General features: G+C 35.6%; 1 protein-coding gene across 5 annotated transcripts in view; it reads right to left on the bottom strand.

The window, feature by feature from the left end:
• The window catches only part of CDK8 (cyclin dependent kinase 8), a 155,789-nt gene that overhangs the window by 18,487 nt on the left and 115,068 nt on the right, over nucleotides 1-22,234 (bottom strand). For 4 of the 5 annotated variants that reach the window (XM_012506697.2, XM_003273139.4, XM_030813209.1 and 1 more), the window contains exons 5-6: nucleotides 3,804-3,861; nucleotides 1,324-1,455 (exon numbers count right to left, since the gene is read on the bottom strand). In XM_012506697.2, coding sequence (XP_012362151.1) covers nucleotides 1,324-1,455; nucleotides 3,804-3,861 — 190 coding nt within the window. The remainder of the gene's footprint in view (nucleotides 1-1,323; nucleotides 1,456-3,803; nucleotides 3,862-22,234) is intronic. The other variant, XM_030813210.1, reaches the window with a different exon arrangement.

The following is a 22,234-nucleotide window of genomic DNA, read 5'->3' on the forward strand; positions in this document are numbered from 1 at the left end:
TACCTCTAAGATACAGTTCCAAAGGAATTTACATGAGAACATACTGTAGCAAAATAAGAAATGAAATCATGAAATGCAGAAAGCAATAGATCTAACCCAGAGGAATAAAAAAGGGAAAAGGCAGGATGAAATGGTAGAATATGCCTGGAGACCAACCAATACAAAATAGAAAACCTCAGGATGCAGTTACCCAGTAAAGGGAAAGAGGGTTTAATGCCATCCTGGAGGATACAGAACAAGTTAAGGAAACCATAAAGACACAAAATAAAGAAAAGAAGAAAGGTAAAGCACACAAAAAAACTACTTGATGATAATGCAACCAAAGATAATGAAGCAGAATCAGGTTTGAGTAATGGACAAGCAGTGGTGAAAGGCCTAGCAGCTGAGCATTAAATTCACAACAATTTGTAACTTAAGTATAAACAACTGTGGGAACTATGGTTAGCACACAAAAAAATGTAAACTTTGACAAAGTGATGATGATATTACTAATGCTGCTTACAGATTGAGAGGTTGGTAGGGGAAGAAGTGTAAGAGCACTAATTTCCTTATTCTTTACAATAGGGAGGTAACTGATATTATCAAAAACAGAAAAGTGGATTAAAATGTCCTAAAGTGCTAAATTTTTTTTCATAATGTCTTTCCTTTAATTTTAGGGGGCTCTTTTAGAAGTTAGTATTTCTTTTGGTAAAAGAAACATTTGTCTGAAGTTAAAGGACTTCAAAATTGTACTGTTTTATAAATTAAATCTAAAATTTTAAATAGAATGCATAATATGATCCCATTTAATTACAAAGATTTTTGGTATCTTTCTATGCAGAGAGAAGTATGTGGAATGATATACCCCTATTGCTACTGACAGTATTTCCAGGAAGTAGAATGTTGGGTTAGGCTTTGCTCTTACTTTTATTTTTTATTTATTTATATTTTTTGAGACAGGGTCTTCCCCGTTGCCTAGGCTGGAGTACAGGGGCGCGATCATGACTCATTGCAACCTTGCCTACCAGGCTCAAGCGATCCTCCCAGCTCAGCCTCCCGAGTAGCTGGGACTACAGGTGCACACCACCATGCCTGGCTAATTGTTAAAAATTTTTGTCAAGACAACGTCTCACTATTTTGCCCAGGCTGATCTCAAACTTCTGGACTCAAGTGATCCACCTGCCTCAGCCTCCCAAAGTGCTTGGATTACAGGCATGAGCCATCACACCCAGTCTGCTCTTACTTTTATAATTTGCTATACTACTTAATTTAAAAATATATAGGAATGTGTGTCTTTTAAAGAAACTTTAAAAAATTCATGGAATTTTAATAAGTTCTACTCACCAATAGCTTTGGTATAATGCCTTGCTCCAAGAAGTAGTTCAGGGGCTCGGTACCAGAATGTAACAACCACTGGATCCAAATCTGCTAAAGGCTTCAAAGGTGAATTAAATAATCGGGCAAAGCCCATGTCGGCTGTAAAATAAAAAATAAAAAAAAAAAATCATGCTAAGTAAATGTTTTTTACAAATCTAACCAATTAGTCTAATTTACCATCTTATTCAGTAAGACGAAAAATGTGCTCAATTCTAGGGGAAGAAACCCACAAAACATCCATTTTAGAAGTCTACATAAAGCAAGTTTGAAAGCTCCATTCTCTTCAAATCACTGTTACCCAGTTCTTCAATGGGGTTATAGTCAAGCTCTGCTGCCTGAGGTCAGGGGTGACCTTGCTTCTCTGGGCAGATTTTTCTTTCCATGTGTCACCCCACCGTTAGGGACAGGGTTGTTGAGCTGCATTTCCATTCTTAGTACTGGTCACAAGCACTAGGAAATGGGATCAGTTAGAGTAAGGCTATCCATTATTTCCATCAACAAGCCTGTTCACTGGTGTAATTAATCAGAAGCTGACTATGCAATATTTTAACACCATTATTTCCCCCATTACTTGGGTTGAATTTCACTAACTTAATTTTAAGGAATCACAGTATTTTTTTTTTAAAAGCTAGGTAAGACTTTAAAAGTCATCTAATTAAATCACCTCCTTCTCCAGATGAATATGGTTCAAGAAGTTAGGTGATTTGACAAAGGTACAAACTCATACCTCAGAGCTAGAACTGAGATTAGATACAGTTCGTCATGGCATTTAACACAGTTTAACATGTAGTGTAGTTATTCAGGAATGGCTGTTTATCCTGCTATACCATAATCTTTTAAAGGCAAAAATTGTGTCTCTTTCATATCTATCCCTAATAGTATCATGTACAGTTGTCATTACACATAGCTTTTGCCTAATACATGTTGAATGATCACTATTCATACCACCTATTCAAAAATTTCAAAATTCACCCACCATTTGATAAGTTTAGTTCTATTTTCCTAATACACATTTTTTAATGAATTAGGCCTTACTATAATCACCTTAATTACAAAGGTAAAAAAAAAAAAACCAAAAGTTGGCAAATAATTAAAACTATGAATAAGATTACTAAATAATGATTTATAGAAGAACTAGTATTTCTTCTTAAATGTGAATGCTTTAAGACGTAGTGTTCCCCAAACCTGCCAACATCATATATATTACACAGAAGTATAATTCCAAACTAGATTGTTTTAGTGTATTACATAAATTTTCCCTAAATTAAACAGTAAAGAACACTTTGTAATTAGTGTTTGGCTGGCTCTTTTCTATTTGGCATGCTTTGAACTTACATTTGAATTTGATGCCGCGAAAATGGACTGGAGAGACTCCTTTAAAAGCACATGTAAAGACTTAACAGGCATTTTGGAGGGCACTAGGGTGAGTGCTGACAGGGTCTGCTTCTCAAGGAAAGCCAAACTTGGAGTACATTAAGGCACATCAAATGTTCTCATAACTAAACATTTGCAAAGTTTTATCAAAAACAGAGTATTTTAAGAGTCTAATTAGAAGTGGAAAGTGAGATCTGGGGGGATTTATAAGGAAGAATATTAGAAGTATTAAGAACACACATGTGTTTCTTTGTTGGTAAAGTGATACAAATCAGCTGTTACTTCCAATTTATATTATGTCTTGTGATCAGAAGTTACTATTAACTTTGTTACAATCCTGATGTCTTCAAATTAATACAATTTAAACATTTCTACAAATACACAAAACAAACTAAAAATATGTGACAAACACAACTTGGAAATGACAATAAAAAAAATCAGATTAAATAAATTTAGTTTTATCCTTATAGATTATCAGACCAGAAGTGGGTAAAATTTTGCTTTGATATCTAAGAAAATAGAGCTATCAGAAAATATGTACAGAATGCCCATTATTTTTTCCCATCAGGCAAAGGCCTACTACAATACAGTCTTGTTAGAACTTAAGGTTCTGTACCTATCCAGCCTCACGGTTTTCCCTAGAGTTTGTATTAATAACTCCTAATCTAGACGAGGTCAACAGAGGCATATGTGCTCATCTAATCTGACTCAAGCGAACACGACTGATAGTAGAATTATTAGCAAGCTGTATGTATGCCCTTGTGACTAAAGGTGAGGCTGGCCTCTAACAGAGATAGAAGCCCCTCACCTCTATAGGCTATTTTTAATGAAAGCAGAGGTTTCTGGGAAACTTGCACGGTTTCATAATTAGAATGCTTCAGTCTTTAGGAGTGTCTGACACCTTTCAAGAGTGTGAAACATTTTTCACTTTTATGCATACTCTTTAGAAATGGCTTCAATCATATGGAACTACATGAATATATGCATATTATAGCAAAAATTAGAAGTGATATAGCTGCCTGCAAAAGTTTTAAAAGAGTGCTACACTGTGACTTAGCAAAGATATAACATACCAATTTTTACTCTTCCTCGCTCAGGACCTTCACCCATAACTAAAATATTAGCAGGTTTCTGTGGAAACAAAATAGTGTTTTTTTTCAGTAGACAGTAGTGGTTTCTTTTAAATAGACAATATGCCAATATAACACAAATCCACCTTTTAAAAAATCTCATTTATTCAAAAATTAAAACCAAATACAGGAAGTCACCAAAGAAACTGTGCATGTATATATGCAAAGCGGTATGCAAATTTCATGAAGGCCCAGATATGGCAGTGCTTTTCTCCACAGAAGGCTGAGGCTTTTCTTGGCCCTCTTATCAGTCTGTTTTCACTACTGGCAAGCATCTCACAAAGTCATGCTGTGGTTCCTTCTCACTCTTTCAAGTACATAAAATGTCTTGCTCTGACTTCAAAGGAAAAATGAATCGAGAAAGATGATTTAATACCAAGTAGCAAATTAATTACAGGCAAGGAATCACCAGAAATCCTTTTTTGGAAATGACAAAGTATGCACCTACATTTAAATAAATGAATTATTGAGAAATTTAATAAAGTACTTTAGAAACAAGTTAGTAAAGTAATAGGAATTTTTCATGACAGGAACAGTTTTGAGGTTTTCATTTTTAAGTGAAAAAGTAAGCTAAAATTTAAAGAGTTTACAAAGGTTTCAGTTTTTAAATCTTTAAAATATATACTGATTGTCATCTAAAGTCTTTTATGGTGGTATCTACTACACTAATGAATAAAGGTTGCCCTTTCTTCAGGAAAGGGAAGGAGCAGCAGAAGGAGTAAGGAGGGGATGAGGGGAGAGAAAGCAGAGAGGGGAAGAAAAAGGCAACTGGTTCACTCCTTACTCACTCTACTATCCTGCTATCTACTTGATTTGACTTGAATTCTACCAGTCTGCTAAATAAAAGTGAAACTAGATTGAACACCTCTTCAGATACTGACATAAATCACTTTAAAATCAAAGATTGTAATGAAGTCTGTTTATAGTGGTAACCATTTCACAGGCTTCTCTAACCATATATAGTGATGGCCCCTAAGCTATTACTGCCAACATTTAATGTGTATCAAAGACACCTATCAAAGACAGTTATTCCCAGCCAAAAAAAAAAAAGTATCACTGAAATGGCAGCACTGACATCTCAGAGGTTAAAAACTCCTACAATTTTTAAAGTTGAGTCCACTAGGCACCAGAGAGGTTAAATGACTTGCCCTAAGTATAATCAGCAAGACTGGGTAGCGGCAGAGTCTACCGTGTCTTTGAATAGTCTGGGGCTCCCTTCCTAATTTATAATCCTGAAAGTAATTTTATGTAGCAATTTTTGGAATTAATATGTACTGCTGTAATAATAATAATAATAATACTGATGTTTTATTCACAAAAAAATCTCAGAACCTCTATCACTACCCGCCCCCCCCCCGCCCCACACACACACACTTCTAACCACAACACTAACAGTATTCGCTGGGAGCTACACACAGGTGCTACCCAGGACAAATAAAATTGTTTTCATGCATCACAGTAATCAATCAAGACTGATTAGTCTCTGTGGTCTCTTAGGGCCCGGCCTACTTCAGAGAGAAGCCAGATTTCTGAGATAGTGCAAAATGCTGAAGGCAGAGAAAGGCTTTCCAAATGGAATCAGGCAGCATTTCTATTTGCTAAAGGCTTGCTCCCAATTCACAATGTGAGCTCAGGAAGAAACTTCCATGTTTATGCTAGAACTCTCCTCTCACGGTTCTTCAGAGCAGGACTCCCTAAACACCTGTTGAATACACTCCCTATTCTTTAACTCCATTTTGAATCTCTTCCCATCAAATTAATCTTCAGTTCTGCTGCCAAGGTCATTTTCATAAAAGACAAATCTGATTATGTTACTCTCTTGCTTAGAACCTTCCACATGGAAAATTATTACAAGAAGACTAGGTAAAAACAGCAGAACACAAAATGATATATAGATTGTGATTAGAACTAGGTAAAAAAAAAAAGTTCCTGTGAATAAGGACTAGAAGAATAAAACTGTAGAGCGACAGAGGTATGAATGAACCTTTTCAAAAGTGTCTTTGCTTTCGCTGTGTTTTATGACTATTATCAAAATGTTATTTTGGTTGGGTGCAGTGGATCACACCTGTAATGCCAGAACTTTGGGAGGATGAGGCTGCTGCCAGAGTCCAGGAGCTCAAGGCCAGCCTGGGCAACACAGTAGGACCCCACCTCAACAAAATTTTTTTTTTTTTAAATTAGCCAGGCGTGGTGACACACGCCTGTAGTTCCTGCTGAGGTGAGAGGATTGCTTGAGCCTGGGAGGTGGAGACTGCAGTGAGCCGTGATCATGCCACTGCACTCCAGCCTGGACAACAGAGTGAGACCCTATCTCAAAAAAACAACAAAAAAAGGCCAGGCACAGGGGCTCAGGCCTGTAATCCCAGCACTTCAAGAAGCCAAGGTGGGCGGGTCACCTGAGGTCAGGGGGTTCCAGACCAGCCTGGACAACATGACGAAACCCTATTTCTACTAAAAAATACAAAAATTAGCTGGGCGCGGTGGTGTGTGCCTGTAATCCCAGCTACTCGGGAGGCTGAGGCAGGAGAATCACTTGAACCTGGGAGGCAGAGGTTGCAGTGACCTGAATTCAGGACATTGCACTCCAGCCTGTGTGACAGAGTGAGACTCAGTCTATAAAAAAAGAACTCCTACTTCTACTTTAACTTTGATTGGTCCTCCCCCACTCCTGCATTAAGGTCCAGTCCTTGTGATGGGATGCAAGGCGCCTGGCAGGCTGCTTCCCATCACCTGCAGCCCTGCCTTCCCCTGCTTCCCACTGCTCCTGCTGCATGCATGTTTTCATGTTTTCGCCATTCTTTGAATAGACTGCAACCTTTCACAACTATGTCATCGCTATGCCATTTTCTGTCCCTAGCCTTTCTTCTGCTCTAAAATTGGATTTTCCCCCTCTCCCTTAATGACAGAAGTAATACACAAACATTTTCTCAATTAAACAATTCGAACTATAAAGCTGCACACAGTTAAAAGTCCCTTTTACCACCCATCCCTCCTTTACCCTATCCCAAATCCCACTACCTTCTCCAGAGGTACAAGTTGACGAGTTAGATTGCTGTGACTGATTTTTCTAACACCGGAGTGTTCAATCCTAAAAGATTCTCTCCATATCTGGCAAAAGCACAATGAATACATGCACATGTCTCTCCTCTGTCTATCTGAGATGGAGTGGAAAAGATCTCACTCTCACACCATCTTTTTTTCTCCTTCCCTCTTTTTAAACACATTTTCTTACTCATTCAGCAGCTGGGACACAGATCTGAAAAGTCCTGGGATGGATGGTATTGGCTTGGCGCTTGACGAAGGGGAAAATCCCTCTCTTGCTTTTCATATCAGGTTTCTTTTATTCTAGACTTACTGAACTGGTCGAGTTCTAAATCTAAGTCTGACCACTGGTGGGGGGATAAATAGTATCTTTGTCAAGGTCCGACCTAGTATTAGAGTTTGGGGTCCAAGCTCCAGTTAATAATTAAAAAATTACTTTGCTAGGTAACTCACTGCCTACTGCGCCATCTGAAGCAGATTCCACCTTACCAGCATCTCACTTTTATCCCAACACTCTCTCTTAAGTGAATTCAGATTCCGTTTGGGCATGCTATAGCCATAAACAAAAGACAATGGTCTTAAGTGCTGTTGTAATAGCACTATTTAGAAATGATGGGTCCCTCCTCATGTTACTTTCCATTAACACTGCATATGCCCCAGAGAAAGACAGTATGATTTAGTAGACAAATCAAACTCTAAATTTCTTCTTTTCTGAATGTAATCTAATGGGAATCTTAAGAGAAAAACACAGGAAAGGCCCTAATGATGAGCACTCTTGTCACGGGTTCTGTTTTGTTGTTTAATCAGTATTAAGGAAGACTTCAAAAGACTTGATGAATAATTTTTGTTTTAGTACTTAATGCAATGTTGAAACAATATTCTACTCACCCAAAAAACTAATTTCTTGATACATATTTCTTTCCTTTTGTTCCTCGTCTATCAGTAGCAGAATTTGGTAGCAGTTTTTAAGCTCTAGCACCAAAACTTTACATGAAGTGATTAGAGGTAACTTTGGTAAATAATCTCTGATCTTTTATATGCTATCAAACATAATCACCTTAAAAGAACATATAGAACTTTGCTGGGGACATTCTGATGAGGCATATACTCCATTAAACTGTATTTGTTGCCATGGAGATCAGAAATCCTACATGACTTAAATTATATCATGGCAACATCTTCAAGTACAGCAAAGCCATGCACAGAAATAATGATAGATCATCCTTGATTGCCAGCTGAAAAATGATATAAATCAATGAGATACTATTGTTTGAAGCAATGGGTTCCCTTATCTAATTGTTTTATTTCTCCCAGGCTTTTCTTCTTCTTTTTGCTGCTGCACTCCCAAAAGACTCATTGATATTTCCTAAAGCAGATGTTTGTATTGCAGGGACAACCATTCTGGCAGAAGCTTTCTGTTCTCCAGCATCTGTCATGCTGGAGGAGAGTGCACCAATGATTTTGGCATACACCAAGGATAGCAAATTGGTTTCGTTTTAGGAGCCAACTCTGATGGAAAAATAAAGAATTCAAAAAGCTCTATCTTGAAAAAGACAAGAACTGGGTTGATGAAGAAAATGCAGCATTTATCAGAGCTGTCTGACATAGGAAGTGGAGAATGGTGGCACATCTGCCAAGTTAACGGCAATAACTTTATTCCAGGGGTGAAATGAAGTCTTCAGATATTTAGTAATGTATCAAGGCAAATTGGAGATTTTGAGTCAACAGGCAAAGTTGATTCTTGATGGATCTCTCTATTAAAAGAAGACAATGATCCATAAGAAACTATATTGTCAGTGCTTTTCTCTGTCATTTGTCCAGAATTAAACTTCCACAAATGTGTAAATAACACAGCCTGGTGGTAAACTTTCTAGTTACTCTATGATTATTTTGTACAATACACCCTGAAGGGACTGACTGACACATATCTCACATTTCAAAAGTCCTATGAGATTCAAAAGCAGGCAGTAAAGTCTTAAATAGACACATATTCAGTAAATTTTACCAACTGTTTTACTGAAATCTTCTAAGGAGTTAAGTAATAGAGATAAATCTGGAAATCCAGTGATGAAATCTTTATAATACAGTTTTTCATCTTTTTTTCAGGGGTATGAATTTTTTACCTCTGATACTAAAGTTTATTCCACTAGTACTGCGGAACACCTTTAAGCTCAAGGAGAAATTATCCACTTCTAGTAAAGCTGTTTCTTGCCTTCCTCTGTTTAAATTTGAAAAAAAAGCATAGAATTCTTAACCAATTCTGTTTCCTGATAAAAACAACATGTATGTTACTTATAAACACCTAACTTCATTCTCTATAGTAAACAGTTCAAGTACTATACATTCATTCTTATGTTCACTGAATTAAGAGGCACTGAGGATCAATAGAGACACAAACAAACAGTTCCTGCCCTCTAAGAGGTCATAGTCTAGACTAAATGGGTGAGATAAATTCAGGAAAGGGAGAGCTTCACAGATGTGGCTGCCTGGCATCTGAGGAACAGAGTGCCTCCAGGACTCACTGAGATCCTGCATGCAAAAGCCACAGAGCTGGGGCTGCACCCTCTGTTGGGGGGATAAAGAGAGCACTCAGAATGTGCCACACACTGGCAATACTCAAAAATCATAGGGATATTAACTAGTTTCTGACTTACCTAAGAAGTCCCCTTTCAGAGGGAATGAAAGGGGTTCTTTGACTGTCATCTTCAATGCAAATCAAAGTATTTTATAAAACAAGGACTAACTTCACAAGAGTAATAGTGCTAACATTTAGATGACATTTTCTTTTTATAATTCCCTCTTATTTTTCTCCAATCCATTCTACTAACCCCACCTTTTGCTTTCGTCTATTCCTATTAATACCAAGTTAAACTAAAATGGTCTTTCATCAATGGTCTATCATCAAATATATTTAAAATAATAAACATTGTTCAGATTAGCTTTAAATTAGTATCCTTAAAACCCAAGGGTTTTTTCTTTTTTTTCTGCAGATACTATGGGGTTTTGAGTTTTTAAATTACAAAATTCTTAAGCTGCCTATTTTAGGCAACTGAAGCATAGCACACTAGTTTAAGTGCTAAGACATCAATATGGGACAGAACCTTCTATTCTCACTGACACAAAGATCATTTACTTCCTGTAGCAGAGCCTAGCACAGGCAATATTACTTCCTTAAAAATGCAACATGGATGTACCGTACAAAAACTGCATGGCAAGAGAAAACACACTTTTCAATTGCTGGGCACAGATATAACTTACTTCTAATAAAGAATGTGTACACATATTAATATATGTGTATATATTTTTTAATAGATGGAAATGGATTTTTTCAAATGGGATTAACTGCATTTTTGCAAAGCTGTAAAATTTTATAACAGTTTAAACAAATTCTAGTGAGTCAAGTAAGAAAGAAGAGGTAACTAAGCTGAAGACTAGAAGGCTGAATAACATCAAGGAGACCAAATGCATCTTAAAGGAGAAGTATCAAGGCACAGAGACAGTATCAAAACCTTTTAGCTTTCAAAATAGTTCCTTTCTTTATTATTAATTTAACTTGATTTATTAAAAAAGTGAACCTAGCTTACATTCAAATCTGAAAATCACTCTAATTCCAATTATTATTCTAAACGATGTCAATTTATAGATTTGGTGGTATAACAAAACTAACTTTGCTTTGTGTACTATCTTCCCAAGTATTACTTCCTTGACAAATCTAGATGTTTGTGTATTACTTTTACTAACTATACTGTATTCTTCTATTAACAGACACTTGGTTATGCCACTCCCACCCCCTACTTTTGGCAGTAACCCTAACTATGTTCCCATTGCCAGTGTAAAACTATGCTCCTCGCCCATCCCCCAAAGCCCTGATACATGCACCATATAATTTCCTTGGGATAAAATCTCAAAAGTAGAATTATCAGATCAAATCATGCTAACAGATTTATTGTTCTAAAACTGGACTTTTAAGAACTTTTTAAATGTTAATAATATCTCCTATAAATCGTATTTTATCAGTTTACAGACATCTTCATTCTGTTCTACAGCCATAGATGCTCCACTGTGTGCATATTTTATGTCATAGTTTACTCAGTGTCATATGCTTGCATGCTTAAGTGGTTTCCAATATCTTGTAATTAAGAAACAATGCTGCAATGAACTAACTTTGTGCATATATGTTTACACTGTCGTGGTATATTTTTAGGACAAATTCCTAAAAGCAGAATTTACTGTGTGGAAAGATATATGCATAGGTAGATTTGTTATGTATCATCAAATTTACTCCTCCAGGTGTTGAATCATTTTGCATTTCCATTTGCAATATAAAAGGGTGTCTGTATCTTAAGAGTGATAGGCTATCTTTTGGTGAGCCTGGACAGTGAGCAGGCAGTGAAGCTGGGCAACATCCTCCTCTTCATCAACTCCAAAACACAGTACACGTTGGGTTTTCAAGAGATTTTCGTGTTTTGTTTTCTAAGCTTCAAAGGTAATACATGCTCAGTGGATAAAATTCATAAAATGAAAAAAAGCACAATGAAAACAAAATCATCTATGATCTCTGAACTAACAATTATCACTTCAAACATTCTGGAGTAATCTTTTTGTTTTTTATTCTCATAAAATTTAAAAGGCATCAAGCTAAATATATTGTTTGCATCCTTCTCATTTAGTATTATATCATTAAAATTTTTAATCTGGAAATTACATTTCTGCATGCATCTATCAAAAATTCCTAAAATTGCTGAGTAAAGAATATAAACATTTTTAAGGTTTTTTGATATGTATTAACAGATTTTATGAATTCAACATTATCATTTATAGAAATAACACCATCAAGTATAATAAAATTAATCTGTAAAACCAAAAGCAATGTATATCTCATATCTACATCATATAATTAGCTTGATATATAATGTAACATATTTTAATTTGCATAGCTTTCATTGGTAATCATATGTTATGACTTACTCTGTAGTTCTGTTTTATTGACAAGACTTTTATTAAGCTAACATATTCATGTTGATTCTCTATATTCTAGATAGTAAAGGTATATTAAATTATTTTTGCCATTTTCCTAATACATTGCTTTTCTCTTGATATTAAATTTACATTTCATATACTATAAGAGTGTTTTTACTAGAGGTTTTATATTCAGCCTATTTATCATATCTTTAGTGATATTTGTCAGTTCTTAAATAGGAATTTACCACCTGCTGTAGCTGGACTAAATATGCTAATTTTCTCATATACATTTAATATACTATGATCCACATAGGCTAGACAATAGTTTAATAAACAAGTAATAATAACAAAAATTTAATTAAAGCAAGAAAATTCTTCTCCCTACTTACTGACGATAAAAGGCCCTTCTTTATTGTGAAATAGCTTCTGGATTCTTATAAGTTCTCATAATAGCATGAATCTATTCATGAATTTTTTTTTGAGACGGAGTCTCGCTCTGTTGTCCAGGCTGGAGTGCAGTGGCGTGATCTCCGATCACTGCAAGCTCCGCCTCCCGGGTTCACGCCATTCTCCTGCCTCAGCCTCTTGAGCAGCTGGGACTACAGGCTCCCACCACCACGCCCAGCTAATTTTTTGTATTTTTTTTTTTTTTAGTAGAGAAGGGGTTTCACCGTGTTAGCCAGGATGGTCTCGATCTCCTGACCTCGTGATCCACTCGCCTCAGCCTCCCAAAGTGCTGGGATTACAGGCGTGAGCCACCGCGCCTGCTCTATTCATGAAATTTTTTAACACTTCTGATACTTAAAAAAACACACACTATCTTTTTTCCCCTCTAGAACATAACATGTGCTTTTGTAGGAAAGTTAATTTTCAAATACAATTAAGAAAATACAATTAGCTACTCAAATTTAACTATTTTTTTGATAAATTTTTTTGTTGATATATTTACACTGTATTTTATTTCCACTATTTTATAGTCTGCTTTTGTGTGTAACACTGAAACATTATTTAAACTTATCAAAAAAAATTTTTTTAATGACTACATAACAGTTCACCTTTTCTATGTGTCATAATTCAATGAAACTATTCTCTAGTTGTTAGACACGTAAATATTTTATAATTTGTAATTAGTACCATTAATTCTGTGATGGCCCTTGCACCATTCTTTATAGTATCTTTAAGAAAGTTTGTTAAAAGATTGTTATATCAAAAGGAATGAATTTTTTTTATTCTTGATAATTCTTGCTTTGTAGAAAGGCTATAATTTTGTCCAGCAGTTAGTGTTCCTTCATTCATACAATACAGCAAAGGCAAATTATCTATCAGGTACCATTCTTGGCATGTCATAGTGGGTAACAAAACAGACACTGTATCTATCACATAAGGAAGATAGACATTAGAAAATGCAAACAAATATAAGTAAAAAAAAAAACTACCAATTATGATTAGTACAATGAAAGAAAAAGAATTAGAATAATGGGGGCACTAGTGCATATAGGATGGTGAGGGAAGGTCTCTCTGAGGTGACGTTAAAGGACTGAAGGATGAGAAGGAACTAGCCAGAGTAAAGGGTTACTTATGTATGTGGTACCTAGCAGGTGTGGACAGAAGAACTTTTCAAACAGAAGTTAAAACAAGAAGGCTCTGAAGTGGTAAATACCTGGGTTTATTCAAGAAGGCGTTTGTGGGTATGGCATAATTCACAGGGGTACACTGGCAGGAAATGTGGCTGCAAAGATAGGTGGGGGCCAAGCAGTGCAGGGTCTAGTTGCAGAAAAAATGCTCCTTTTATCTTTAAAAGGAAATTTCACCGAAGAGTTTTAAAGAAGGGAGTGATGGTTTGACAACAGCAACATGAATGTTAGTTATGTGCCAAGTCCTCTACACAGGTTAATTTTACAGATGAGATAACTAAGGCCAGAAAGGCCTCAGCTGAACTGAGACTTTACATTAGCAGTCCATACTGGCTCATCAGTAGCAGAGCTGGGGTTCAAATACAGGGAGTGTGGGTCCAGAATCCGCCCTCTTAACTACTGCATTATACTGTCAGTGCACTGTCAACAACTGAGCACTAACATTTAATAGGAGAAATGGCATCTCCTAAATTTCAATGTATAACTTCACTAATAAAATTGAACTTTTAAAAAATGCATGTTTATACACACAAACTATGTACATGTATATTAAACTAACTACATCATCTGTGGTCTGACTTTTGGTTAGTCTTGGTGTTTTTCTAAATGGCTTTTATGATCTATTATTATTTCTTTTTCTAATACGTTCAAAAAGTTTTTCTGTTCTAATGTGCCTTTCAAACAACTGGTTTAAAGCAGTATGTTTCTGCCTATTTGTACAATTCCCCATTATTTTAATACTGGGGTGTTTCAATTTGCAATGAACGTATACATTTCACTCGAGTCTCTACTTTCAAACTCTGTATTAAATAGCACAGTTTTCAACTTATGCCAGCAAGAAAATAAAATTTTATTTTTAGTTTTCTATTATTGTGCTCTGAGAGATTAATGCAGACTTGTGTCTGTCAATACTTACCATGCATATCTTTATTTCTAGCACACACTGAACTTTCCTAGACACACACATTTTTGAGTGGTTATTTGAAAAATATACTCTCTTATATATCCCTAAATGCCACATAACCTATTAAATTACATTGCTGTAATCTATAATTTTTGCTCATTCTTTATTTTTAAAATTTTGTCATAATCTGATAGAAAATGTCAAGGTATGGCCAGGCATGGTAGCTCATGCTTATAATCTCAGCACTTTGGGAGGCTGAGGCGGGCGGATCACTTGAGGTCAAGATTTCGAGACCAGCCTGACCAACATGGTGAAACCCCATCTCTACTAAAAATACAAAAAAATTAGCTGGGCATGGTGGTGCACGTCTGTAATCCCAGCTTCTCAAGAGGCTGAAGCAGGAGAATCACTTGAACCCGGGAGGCGGGGTTGCGGTGAGCCGAGATCGCGCCATTGCACTCCAGCATGGGTGACAGGGGGAGACTCCGTCTCCAAAAAAAAAAAAAGTCAAGGTACACGTATTTCTATTTCTTTTTGTACAATTGGCAAACTGAACAGATCATTAGTTCTCTGCTGTATTTTCATTACTTTAATCCTTCTGCTATGTTTCAGTTTTTTGAAATAAACTATATCTGATACTATGACGATAACTTCTATATTCCAAGAGACACAGGAGACTTCAGACTGGTAGTTCTCCAACTTTCTTCTCCCCCTAAATATTGAGGAATATGATGGACTTCTTCAGAAGATGAGGAAATACAGTCAGGTGATTAAGAATAAGGCTGAAAAAATCAGGAATGCCATTAGCTATTAGTTATGTAAGCTTAGCCTCCATTTCTTCATCTATAAAATGTTGTCAGACAGACTAAATGTGACATATGAAAGGCTTTAGCAAGATCCTTGATATATAAAAGTCCTAAATATATTATACTGATAATTAAGATGGCAGCTCACACTATAATCTGTTAACAATGATTCACTATCACAGTGACTCTTAAGTAAAAACTTCTGGGGCTGGGGGTTCAGGGGATGGGACTCGTGCATGATTGGATAAGGCCCGCAAGAAGTTCATCTTGTGGAACTTTCTATACCACCCATGAGATGCCCCTAATTGCCTATGATCACTTTCTAGCTTCTAGTCTATGCCTAAAAAACTATTAGCAACATTTAAAAAAATTAAAAATAAACATTTCTTATTGAAAAATCAAAACACAGAAAAGCATACAGAAAGTGAAATTTACCTGAAATCCTACCTCACAAAGTTAGATCATTATAAACATTTTGTTGGACACAGTTCCAGATTTCTCTAAATCTGTATTTTTTACATGTAATATAAATATCTTATCAAGGCTCTTTTGATTCCTGTTTTTGGTTACTCAACAGTGAATAAATCTCTTGGCCTCTCTCTCTGTATACATATAGAAACTGGTTTAGCAGTTGGATAGCACTACTGCATTTGTCCTGTTTTACTTAATCAACCCTGTATCGTGACTGTTTATTTCTGAGCCAGAACTGTTTCAGAACACTGTTAAGTAACAGTGGTGCTAGAACATTGGAAGTATATAAAAGCTGCTGATTTGGGATATAAGATGTAACAGGGGATATATAATTTTGATGCTTGGAAGTTTCCTTATTTTATTAAAAATTTCAACCAGAAATGAACACTAAGTTTCACCAGATATGAATTTTGTGTTATATTTATGACTACTAAGATAATCATAGGGTTATCTACTCTGCACTATTAATAAGATGAATTTTGTTAAGAGGTTTCCAAATATGGAATCATCCGCACATTCTTAAAATGCACTTCACTGACTTAGACCTTAAGTTCACCCAGATCTTATTTGCTAATATTTTATTTAAGACATATGATTAAGCATTTACAGGTGATAATGGTTTAGGGTTGTAGGCATTATCTTTATCAGGTTCTGTGTCAGTGTTATGCTTTCTTCCTATAAAGTTATTAAGGAAATGTTCTTTCTTTTACACAACTCTAGAACAATTTATATAACATAGGATTATTTGTTTGAGGGTTTGAAGCAACAGTGAAACTATCTGCATTTTGTACATTTCTCAGAGGTCGTCCTGTGACAAACGTCTTTCTTCCATAGTTATTGATCTATTTATTGACCTTTTCTAGGGCCAGTTGTGGTAATTTGTACTTTATTTTAAAATGTTCACTTAATTCAGCATTCTATAGAACATCTAAATAGCATAACAATTACTAAAGAAATTGAAATGATAGTCAAAAATCGTCCAACCGGCTAAGGATGGTGGCTCATGCCTGTAATCCCAGCACTTTGGGAGGCCGGGCTGGGTGGATCAGGAGGTCAGGAGATCAAGACCATCCTGGCTAACATGGTGAAACCCCCTATGTACTAAAAATGCAAAAAAAAAAAAAGAAAAGAGAAAAGAAAAATTAGCCAGGCATGGTGGCAGGCACCTGCAGTTCCAGCTACTCGGGAGGCTGAGATAGGAGAATGGCATGAACCCAGGAAGCGGAGCTTGCAGTGAGCGGAGATCGCGCTACTGCACTCCAGCCTGGGTGACAGAGCGAGACTCTGTCTCAAAAAATCGTCCAACCTCAGTTCAGTGCACCAGAATAAGAGTTTTACAGATGGACTTTTACTTTTTTTTTTTTTTTTTTTTTTTCAGACAGGGTCTCACTCTGTCACCCAGGCTGGAGTGCAGTGGTGCGATCTTGGCTCACCACAACTTCAGCCTCCTGGGATCAACGATCCTCCCACTTCAGCTTTCTGAGTAGCTGAGACCACAGGCATGCATCATCACACCTGGCGAATTTCTGCATTTTTTTTGTAGAGATGGCATTTCACCATGTTGTCCAGGCTGGTCTTGAACTCCTGGGCTCAAGCAATCCTCCCAAGCAATCCTCCCACCTCAGCCTCCCAAAGTGCTGGGATTACAGGCATGAGCTGCTGCGCCTGGCTAACTTTTACTAACTTTCAAGGAACAAATAATTCCTATATTATAAAAATTATTCCAGAGACTAAAAGCATCTTCTGAGGCTAATAAAATCATGATAACAAAACAGGATAAAGGTAATATATGAACAGAAGATTACTGACCAAACTTATTTGTGAAAATAGACAAAACAAAGTATTAGCAAGGGGAATCTACTAGTGAATGAAAAAAAAAAAATCATGACAGTGTGTTGGTTCCACTGCAAGGAGGGTTCAACATTAAAAACAAAAGAAAACCATATAAATGTAATTTACCACATTAATGGATTAAAGGAAATAACCATATGATCATCCTAGAAGATGCAGAAAAAGCATTATTATTGATTTAGAAACAAACAACTTAACCAGGCATAGAAGGGAACATCTTCTACCTTTAACTAAAACCCAAAGCAAATATCATATCTAATACTGAAACTTAATAATTCTCCTTAAAGACAGAAATAAGTCACTTCTATTATATTTGCCACTGTATTAGTGAATAAGTCCTAACCATTACTATATGACAAGAAGAAAATGCATTTCATGGATTCCAATTTTTACTTTTCTTTTTAAATCTTAGAATTTCTGAAAGCAAGGTATGTCTCATAACCTCCGTGGTGTGACAGTAAATTGGCAGCATGTTTTCTTTCTTAGTGGTACATTAAAATAATGGTGCAGCTTTCACCGCAGTAAAAAGACATTATACTGTACAATGTGTTTAGGAAAGATTTTGAATATATCAGTCTCCCAGGTGGGAAGCTATTGAGGAATTTTAAATAGGGGAATGACATGATGTGATTTGGTTTTTAGAGAGATCATTTTGTTTGTAGTTATTAGATCAAACAAACACAAGACAACAAGAAAGGAAGATCACTGGGGAGTTTCTGCAGTAATCCAAGTGGCCTGAATTGGAGTATTGGTGACAGAAACGGTGAGAAGCGAGGCCATGAGGCAATTATTGGAGTCTGAGAAATTCGACTGTGTAAAATGTGGCGTCTAGCTAGGGGTAGGGTAAATAGATATTAATGAAATGGACAAGGTGAACCTCTACAACTAGCAATCCCAATGACCATCTGGGCAATCCAAATCCATTTCCTGGCAGCAGAAAATTCTGAAATCTCCTTGTAAGATGGCAAATGATTTATTGGATTGATCCAGGGACACTGGGCTAGAAGTCCAGAATCCCTGCCAAATCTGCCCTTCCTTTCATGGATTCCTCTCCTTGAAAATAAGCACTACAGTTGACTCTTCTTTGAGAAAAAGATACCAGGCAGATGATAAGGACCAATTGCCAATCATGCTTTATTCAAATTTGAGTTCCAATAAGGTCTCACTACAGCTGGATCTGAGATGTTTTGAAGGAAGAGCTGACAAAAAAATCCACTTATTCATTCACTAAGTTATTTATGGGCATCCAATATGCACCGCATAACATTCTGGATAGTGATGATATAGCAGTAAACAAAATGGATAAAGCTCTTAATCCTCATGTACTTACTTAATATTCACAGGGCAACTTGAAAAGTGAAATGTACTTAATGAACATTTATTATATGCCAGTCTTCATATCAATCTCTACCCAAAGGAAAAAACAAATAGGTCTGGCCCCATTTTATAGCTGAGAAAAGTGACAGACAGGTTAATGCTTCCCATGGTAACATAATTAAGTGGTAGAACCAAGATTCAAATAAACCTCAGGTCCACTATAACAGGGGCTTAATTTTTCCTCTTTGGCCCATGATGATTAGAAAAAAAAAAATTCAAGGATAGATAACCCAAGATTTTCTATCACTCCCTACCATGGGCAACCCTTTCTTATTTTTCTTCTTAATTTCTCCTTTTGTTGTTCTTTATTTTGCTCTGCCTTTTATTTTTGGATCTCCCTTAGCCCCTCTTCAGCATCAAGGTTCAGACATTTGTTTTTGTTTTTTTGTTTGTTTGTTTTTCAGACATTTGATTTTACCATCTAGTGTTGATCAGAAGGGGGAAAAAAAGAGAAGACCAATCAAGGAAGAGAGGGCCCAAAGGATGAGTATTAGGAACTCCAAATTTCTGACTCTACCTTCTAAGGATTATAGCTGTGTAACAACAAGTTTACTCTAATAAGACAGAAAGTTAGCCATGATGGAAATGTTCGACCAGTGTCAGGAGGGTTGTCTGCCCCGGATATTACCATGAATTACTATGGCAGCTAAGAGACTGGAATAGTCTGTTGCTGCTAAGATGCCTTCCAACTTTAAGCCCTATTAGTCTGTGAAATTGGGGAAAACAGAAAATGATCTTATTTCAAATGGTTCAAGATGTTTACATAAACAGATGTTTAATGAATTTTTAAAAATTAGCAGTCTATCTTCCCACCTTCTACGTTTGTATTAAATAGGTATCTTAAACTACACTGACGTGAATTACAAGCCTGTCTGTAATTTGCAAAGACAGGAAATTAGAACAGAAATTGATTTTAGAAATTCACACATTTATTTGAGAACAGAGAGGAATCTTCAGAATACATACCTACTTAGAGTATTATACTTTTAGTAAGATAAAAATCTGGAGGCAAGTTATAAAAATTAAATAATAAAAAATAGATATAGGTCATATAACAAAGTGATCACTATTAAAAGGGAAGATAAAATCCAGTTGTATTGGGGGAGTAGGAGACTTTAATAAACGAACATTTCTTTCAATAGTTAATTCAATAACGGTCACTGATTTTACATCTAATTATATTGAGGAAACTTCTCATTTTATTAAATCTTAAAAAAAATCTTGTATGTTGATTCAAACAACATTTATAAAAATGTACACAAGATCTTGAACTTCTGGGTTGAACTGATTTGAAATATGGCTCGCTGCTTGTGCTTGTTTCTGTAGGAAGACTTACTTTTGTTCTGTTATTTGACCATTTATCATTTGCTTGTATCCAGTAAAGAGATATGGTCGTCAAACTGAAAAAGATTTAATGAAAGCTTTATGTGGCCAATGGCACCAATAACTTAAAACAGGTTTAGATAACAGCTTTAGCTGAGATAAAAGAAAATCTTATCTAATATATTCCATCTTTAAAGATTCAGGTACTTTTGCAAATCTTCAGAAGTCTGGAAAATAACTCTAAAACCTGACTCTATTACTAGAAAGTTAGACTGCAATATTAATTTTCGTGGTTTTTTTCACAGTATAATTCAGAGTATTCTGAAACTCTCTTTGGAAAAAGAGAGTTTCTTGGCATTCTGATATGAGTGTATTTGTTTTGCTAATGTGAAAGTCTAAAGGTCAAAAGAGAAAAACTGAGGGGTCACCATTAATATCATATTAAATCAAGTAATAACTTATATAAGATGCAGGCAGAGATATGAAAAATTCTTGTCTCCCTATCTGTCCCAGTTTTTGGAAACACACTGCTGTGGATGATAATATATTTTGTTTATAAAAATGGGAGGAGTTATGTAAAATACATAATGATGTATTATATCAATTATGTTACGAATGGAGAAAAACTCAGATAACCCTCTACTTCAAGTCAACTTCCATGGTCACACAAAAACATCTTAAAGAAACTCCATTTAAAACAAAATCTTGATGAGATAATTTAGAATAACCATTCTTGATTGGTGAGATGTTTGACTAAGTAATATGCAAACCAAATGACATAATATTTTTATCAACTTGTAACCTACCCATATAAACATATATGCTATTTGCAATTGTGACATTTAATAAAATGAAGTGGGCCACTTTTTTATTTATAAATAATAAAACAGTACATTGTGCATGCTCAGTATAAAAATTAAGCAAATGTGGCATGTACCCAAAAGCCAAATGGGTTGTTTATAATCAGTTTACAGAAGGAAAACTGCCCAGTTGGTCATTTAAGTAAGAATACTTCAGAATAAGCACAATAGTCATAACGTTAACTGAAATTAATGCAAATCTCATTTAAATTTGCCTTAATCAGTTGTTACCAAACCCATGTTTTATCTGCAAGCCTAAATTTTATGGTTGCAATCTCATGTGTTTTATTAGCTACCCAATTAAACAAGTAAGTTACAATTAGAGTAAATCCTTGGAGTTCCCAACAAACGAAGCAAATCTCAAGTCATGAGCAATAATTAAACCTGACAACTAAAAGCATTTTTCCTTCAAAAAGCTCTGTTTTAAACACACTTAATAGGTTCCCAACTCTCATTTCAAGGAAGCTACTACAGCACAGATAAGGAAAAATAGTGAGAACAGATGTCTAGAATGCAGACTCCTCTTTTTCCCACTGTTCCATGACTACTGCTCTGCCTCTTTCAGTCTATGGGTAATTTCAGGGTCCTTTCCGCTTGCTTTTTCTTTTCTGAAGAATTTACTATGCCGCTTTTTAGAAAGAAAGAAAGAAAGTGTATATATGGCTATTTTAAAAATAACAATCACCCTTTACCAACATAAAATATACTAAATCACAATGAATATTACATGTGAGCTTTAACAACACATTAAATAAACATTTTCTTCAGTTTTATGATCCAGATTAAAACATTTTTTCCCTCTGATTGTAACAATAAGGTATGTTAACTACAAACTATTCCAACAATTTGAAAGGTATAGAAGGAAGAAATTGAAACTTTCCTTAAATTCTACTCATTATATAATCCCTCCTAACCGCTATTCAAAATGATTTTATTACCAATGTCAAAAAGCTTGCATAAAACATTAAGGTTCTATAATTTGGGCCTAAGCATTTTCTAGTGCACTGGCTTCCAAACCTTTTTCAACACAACCCACAGGAAAATTTAATATTACGTGACACATTTAATATTACATGACAATAATGACAAATATACATAACTGAATCAAAAGTTTCATGAAACAGTAATTACCCTTAACATATAT

Source organism: Nomascus leucogenys, chromosome 5 (assembly GCF_006542625.1).
Source record: "Nomascus leucogenys isolate Asia chromosome 5, Asia_NLE_v1, whole genome shotgun sequence".
In the NCBI taxonomy this organism is placed as follows: Eukaryota; Metazoa; Chordata; class Mammalia; order Primates; family Hylobatidae; genus Nomascus; species Nomascus leucogenys.